This window comes from Sipha flava, unplaced genomic scaffold (assembly GCF_003268045.1).
Source record: "Sipha flava isolate LNK unplaced genomic scaffold, YSA_version1 276_pilon_pilon, whole genome shotgun sequence".
NCBI classification, from domain to species: Eukaryota; Metazoa; Arthropoda; class Insecta; order Hemiptera; family Aphididae; genus Sipha; species Sipha flava.
This window is the reverse complement of record NW_020272941.1, coordinates 16,708-23,780: the sequence shown is the minus strand read 5'-3', so window position 1 is coordinate 23,780 and position 7,073 is coordinate 16,708. Positions and strand designations below refer to the sequence as shown.

At 26.4% G+C, this 7,073-nt stretch overlaps 1 protein-coding gene across 2 annotated transcripts; it reads right to left on the bottom strand.

Moving 5' to 3' along the window:
* Positions 1-4,658: 4,658 nt before the first annotated feature.
* On the bottom strand, positions 4,659-7,042 carry LOC112685425 (protein N-terminal glutamine amidohydrolase). Of its 2 annotated transcripts, none has more exons than XM_025557294.1 (5): positions 6,717-7,042; positions 6,263-6,425; positions 5,997-6,133; positions 5,814-5,935; positions 4,659-4,808 (listed from the first exon to the last, which is right to left on the bottom strand). In XM_025557294.1, exons 1-5 carry the CDS (start codon positions 6,776-6,778, stop codon positions 4,708-4,710), a joined length of 585 nt encoding a protein of 194 aa, XP_025413079.1. In that variant the 5' UTR covers positions 6,779-7,042; the 3' UTR covers positions 4,659-4,707. The 2 variants fall into 2 exon arrangements, with proteins under 2 accessions (XP_025413079.1, XP_025413078.1); XM_025557293.1 differs by having other exon boundaries at positions 4,662-4,808; positions 6,805-7,042.
* Positions 7,043-7,073: the final 31 nt, after the last annotated feature.

The following is a 7,073-nucleotide window of genomic DNA, read 5'->3' as shown; positions in this document are numbered from 1 at the left end:
TATTGTGTTTTTTTAATCTTGTTTTTTTTTTTTGTGTTTCTTTAATCATATTACAATGGATAAGCATATAATATATGCTTATTAATAGTAATAATTATTGAGTAGTAATAATTTATAATATATTATAATATAAACAGTGGCGTAGATACAATTTTTTCTGGAAGGGTGTTTAAGAGTCAATTCATAATATTCTTAGTATATCTTAAGATATTATTATTATGTCCTGTGTTTAATGAAAATTATTTTGCTACTTAATTTTTTATATAATATAATTAATTAATATAACCTAACCTATACTTAATCATAGTAAAATGAAAATATAATTTCACTATAATATGTAAATATTATTGAATAATAGTTAAATATCATTAAAAAAAAAGGGGGTTGGAAACCCTTTACACCCCCCCTCCCCCGTTACGCCACTGATTATAAATATACATTATAAAAATATATACTTTATAATCCTTATAACTATTTATCTAAAAAATATAATTATTATAGTGAACTAGGTTTAACATATATCATTATTATGCACTTAAAATCATACAAATGTGCTCTAAAAAATATTCAAAAATTTCCTTAAAAATTAAAAAAACTACCTTAAAAATTATATATATTTTTTTATTCTCGCCATTATGTGACACACTATTAAATACATTAAAATCACAAACACACATATTACGAGCAACGTCTGCAATGTACATGAACTAATTGATTATTTGTTATTTGACCGAATACTGGTGACGTTCCACAGTCAATAATAAATTAAAATAAGATAAAAACTGAATAGGAAAATAAAGATTGACAATGTTTATGGAAAACCCGATAAACCTACTAAAATATTAAGAAAATAATTTATCTTTTGATTTTATTTTGAATAGGCTAAATTTGTGAAGTATGTATATTGAAAAATATGTATGCATTAAAAACCAACAAAATGACCCAATAACACTAAAAATGCTTTAAAAATGAAAAAACGTCGAAATATGCAAAAAAATGCAAAATAAAATGTATAGCTTTGAAACCCTCATTACATGAAACGAATTACGTTCTTAGAAAGCATTGTGTATGATCAAACAAAAAAATATGCACTTTACATTAAAATCCGGGCCCTAATTATTATCATAGGTATGTCAGCGGTGGCAGTATAGAATGTTTGAATTGTCACTGCAATTTTTGAAAAATGCCGATCAATCTAATTTTTAGATAAAACATATAAAAAATATACACACACACACACACACACATATATATATATATATAATTTAGTTTTCAATATGGTTATCAAGATATTTAAAAAAAAAATGTGTTTCTTATATTGGTTATACATTTATAATGATACCTAGTGAGAAAAAACATCATAAAAATTACTGAGGTAGTCGGTATACTCCCCGTGATCGAGTTAACGATAAAAAATGAATTATAAATATTAGACAAATAACTGATGGACCATTCTGAATCCCCCGACGCAAAGACGAACCCACTCACCTAACCTTTTACACCCTAAAACCCCCTCCACAATCTTAGAAGCCCTTCATACATACCAACCCATTCATAATTATTTAGCACCCCTCCACAAACTCTAACACTCCTTTAAACCAATTCACTACCAAAAAATCCCAAATTTCTTTGTACTACCATTGTTTTACTTCCATGTACGTCACTACTTTCTGCACCTTGCACCCACAATAATTTCCCATCTACACAAAAAACTCATCCATGCACACTCACTTATCTAACGCGTAATATCATATACATTACATGTTTACATACCTACCTATATAATACCCATAGGCGTGCGCAGGATTTTATGTCGAGTGCAGCATACATTTTTAACCGGCCCTAAAAAACAATAAGTAGCCCACTTATTTCCTTTATATAGCATCCCCACCTCCCGAATTCTTTTTAACCCCCTGTGTAAAAATTGAATATTGTATAACTTCATATAATAACTTTTGTACCCAAATTATTATATGGTATATCCCCCCCACCATATAGATTCATCACTCTATGACTAACCTATTATAGTTATAAGAAATATAGTAAATTGTAAATAAAAAGTAATAATATTTTTATGAAATTTAGTATATTCATTTATACTCTTATAAATATATTTAACATCACATATGTAATAAATGACACTACTCAGACTGCAGTGAAAAATCATTATTCAATTACAAACATAATAGTCGATTCGGTTATGTGATAACTGATTACTAATTAAGGCATCTATTCCGTTTTCGTATCGCTGCACGTCTGGTTGAATGATTAATGCGATATTGTCATTGTGGTTGTGTCTGTATTTGTATACTGTATAATCTAGTGTGTAGGCACGTCAAATTTACCCAATAATATCCATCTATTTTTAGATTTGTATTGATAAAATAATATTATCATTTTTCATTTGAATAACATTTATGAACATTTATATTTTAATTTAATTATTAACTCAATATGTTTAAAATTATATATTCTATGTATACCTTTCAAATAAATATCTACCAGCCCACTAAATCCAAGATAAATTGTCAGATGTAGCGAAAGCAGCATTCCCTGCACCCGTGCACACGCCTATGATAATACTTATATATAATCACACATCCACTCACCATGCACTGATGTGTTTACGAAAAAGAGTTAGCTAGGAAGCGATTTGATTTTAATAAGAATAAAATAATTATAATTGCTACTTAAAGTTAAAACTCAAAAATACTAAACTAAAAATGGATATGTTTATTAGTATTTACAAATGTTCGAAAGTCATTGAGTTTTAAATATTTTAAAAAAGTAATGAAGGAATCTTTGGACGTATGAAGGCAGGTAAGAATCAACAAATGATTTACAAACTAAAAGAAACATCGAGTCACAACGAGTCAAGAACGATTAAACTCACTTACTCTTTTATCTATGGAAAATGCATTGGGTTCAACATTAACTTTTGTTGATATAATAACTGAGTTTGCTGATCTCAAAGCCCGTAAAATAGATACCTGTATTTTGGTATCACATATTTATAAAGCACATGGTCTGGTAAAACACACGTCACGATGTAGGGTGAACCCGGCTTAAAGCTGCTAGACTGTCGATTAATGAACCATTGAGTAAGAATGCAATTTTTATCGACGATGCTCTCAAACAATTGTTATCGTCAACAAATCCATGAATACGAAAACTTAAAGGTGAACTATAAGGTGATTGTATTTTATCTGACCACAAAATAGATACAATATCAGTCTATAGTCTGATGGAAATAGTTTATTTAGGACAAAACATGAAAGAAATTAAAAAAATACTTTTAATCAAAATAAGATGAAAAACTTATTTTTTTCTTATATAAAGTAGTAAGTTATAAGTTTATAATAAAGTGACATGCACATTAATTTTAAGGGCATTTATATCTGTATATATAAAAATTTCGTGTCACGATGTATGTTCGCGATAATCTCCGAAACTACTGGACCGATTTTGATGAAATTTTTTACACCGTGTGTAATTTGGTCCAACTTAAAATATAGGATAGTTTTTTTCAAATTTTTTAATATTTTAAATATTTTAATTAACTTTTTAATAAATGTGTATAATTGCATGGTGTATTTCGGGTTTCCCGTGACCGACCGCGACAGTATCTATATAGCTACCTGTAATCTGACCTTTTTTCTATTGTGTGTATTTTATCGTCGTCGGCGTGTAGATATGAATTGTTCCGAGAATTATATAACTAACCTAACCTATGGTTTTTATCTCAATATTATTTTTTGCATTGCAATTATTGTAATAAATATATAGGATAGTTTTTATCTCAATATTATTTTTTGCATTGCAATTGTTGTAATGAAGAAAGTTATAGAATTTTCGAGAAATGTTCAAAGGTATAAAATGCGAAGTTCGGTACGACGTAAATTCAGAAAATATATATGTTGGTTTGTACTTAATTTCAACATTTAGATACTTTACCTATTACTTTTAAATTTTCTCATACATAATAACACTAATACATGGCCTACGAAAATGCCAAAAAACCAACTAATACGCGGGCAACGCCGTGTCGGGACAGCTAGTATATATATATATGGGGAGGGGGCACATTTTATCAGCTGTATACCCTGCGAACAAAGTCTGTGCATGCCTGATTATTATATTCAATTTTGAATTATTAAAAGCAAAAATAATCAATGATTTTAATAAAAATGGATAAATATTGAGATATCCGTTAACTGATTATAATTTTTGATGAATTTTTTTTTTTTGAAACTTAAAATATTTTGTTCATAATTTTATTAATTAAGTACATTTATTTAGAATGAAAAAAAAATATTATTAAATAATTTTCAGCTAAAATTAATAAAGAGGATTCTAAAAAATATTCAGTTTCAATAAAAAAAAAAAATCTAAAAAAGATAAATAAAAATAAAAAATAGATTTTTTTTGTGCATATTTTAAGGACAATATTCAACTTGATATACACATATATTTTTTTAAAAATGTTTCTTTTTTTAGTTCATAATCAAAATTGTCTCACAAACTAAAACCATATTAATATTAATATATTTTTATAAAAACTTATCAATATTGAATAATACAACTAAAGCCAAATAAAAATAATTTATATTCGAAATAATTAATTAATTATAATTAATAAAATACAATTATTATTCAATATGCATAAAACATATCCATAAAATCAGTCATTCTGAAACATTTACTTGATCAATAAAATTTTGCTTTGAAATTTTCCAGATTTAATACTTCTCCAAATTTGTCTAAAGGATCTTCCATTGATATGATATTTTCTAAATTACTTTGTTTTTCTATAATAAAAAAGGAATAACAAAAAATTAGATTGATTTAGTAATTTATCATTATTCATAAGATACTTAACTTTTAAACTGACATTTATTTAATAACAATATATAATAGTTAAATTATGCATACTCTTATGTAAGTAAACAAAATATTAACAAGTGTCCCGTGTTAATAATATTACAATAAATCTAAAATTATGTTTAGCATCACTTTTAGATCAAATTCATAAACTATTTATAAAACAATAATATAAGTTACATTAAGAATAAAACCAGTAAGTAATTGATTACCTATCAATATCGGATAAGCGGATCAAGCGTCTCAAAACAAATTTGCCAAAAAATAAGTACAATATAAAATGTTTTTGGTAGAAAAACAACTTTTGTTTAAAATGTAATCCAGAATATCATGTTTAAATAAATAATAAATAGTTATGATTATGATTTTTAATAAAAAAATATATTTGGTATACAGCCAAAACAATTACAAAATGTTACTACCTAATTAATTTAAATAATACTTTAATCTTTTTTCTTAATTTTAATCATCATACAGAATAATTAATAATATTCACCCAACATAACTGTTGAAATATAATATTACTTATAAGTCTTAAAAAATAACAAAAAAGTAATCATTTTTTTTTTTAAATTCTTTATTACAGAATTCTTGAATATTTTTTAACTAATTTCAGTCTTAGAAACTTTCAGTAAATATGACATGGAGCATACAATACACATAATAAATAAATTCTAATTCACTTTATACTAGTTTTATTTTTAAGTTGACTGTAGTATTTTTAAATAAATTTTTAAAGTCCCAGGCCAACTGCAATAGTGTATAGCTTTATAACATAAACAATATTATTATCTCAAAAGGTTAAGTATATATTTAATTTTATATTTTTTAATTTATAGAATTAAAGTCAAATGACAAGATAAGAATGAATTAGAAAACATTAATTCAAATTTTATTTATCAGGAAGGAAAAAAATTAAATTAGATTCACACCTTTATTAAGAATTGGTGGATACGTCGGTGGTGGAGACAGCCAAACACCTCCTTTTAGCATATGATTTCTGTCAGATGAAAATGTATCAATATATGTTTGAGCATCAATAATTTTAAAATACCTAAAATTATATTAAATAATCTTAATACATGATAAAATATTATAATAATAATGTATTGTACCGTTTTATATCAGGAAAATCATGTCTTACCGCTTCTTTATCATATTGGGCGAATGAAACAGGAAATGGCAATTTACTGTCCATATCAAAAACCCAAGTTTGATTTTTATGTTTAACAACGCAAAAAACATGGTAATCCTATAAAATATATATATTATTAAATAAATGTCTCAATATTTTAAGCATAAATTACAAAGGATCAAAACTACATCATTTGTTTAATACACACATACACACATATATATATATTTAACATATTTTGTTTACCCAGAAAATAAGACCATCACGATAGTCATTTTCTTTCATGGTTTGTTTCCACAGATGAACACATTTATTGGAATTGGACAAGGCGACTACATAGCATTTTAAGTCTTTAACAGATTTGTTACTTTCCAATATTGATTTTGCTAAATGCCATATATTTTCTTCACTGAAAATATAGAATGATATATTTATAACATTACAAAGTGAAAATAAAAATAATACATTTCATTGGTTTGTATTAACTACAATATGTGCAGACATTCAAATATAACTCATCAACCGACCAGATATATAATTTTAATTCTCATAGTACCGATTGTAGCTTTAGGAAATTACATTTTTTTCGAAACTTAATCTATTACCAGAGGTATACTAATCCACCTATGTTTTAACTAATAACTATATAGTTTAAAAGAACTATGGTCGTTATCAGTCAAAATCGAATGAAAGACGGTACCCGTGAGTGGTTGTGTATGCATATGCATGTGCGTGTGTCTTTCTGAACACAAGAATGGCCATGCACACGGAATATGAGCAATATGTACCAGTAGCACTGAGTGTAAACGCAATCTTCCCGTTTGGGGAAAATGAAACTCGTGGTCGGCGTGTCGGAACTCATTTCGCAGCAATTAGGAACTGAGAGGAGTGAAAGTAATTGAGATAATTAGTCGCTATTGCGCACCATCACGAGTAACTCAAGAGTAAAAATTAATAGAGGATTTACAAAACATGGTGACATTACGTCTATAATTAAAATAATTAGCTATCAAAACTACCAGTACTATCACTGTATGTTTTCATTGTTTGGATCTGA

Excerpts from the sequence above, each read along its gene's own strand:
- LOC112685425 (XM_025557293.1), bottom strand. The coding sequence starts at position 6,878 with ATGAGTTCCGACACGCCGACCACGAGTTTCATTTTCCCCAAACGGGAA. Across the intron at positions 6,426-6,804 it reads GTTTACACTCAGTGCTACTG|TGAAGAAAATATATGGCATT; the intron begins GTACATATTGCT and ends CTATATTTTCAG. Across the intron at positions 5,936-5,996 it reads GATTTTCCTGATATAAAACG|GTATTTTAAAATTATTGATG; the intron begins GTACAATACATT and ends ATATAATTTTAG.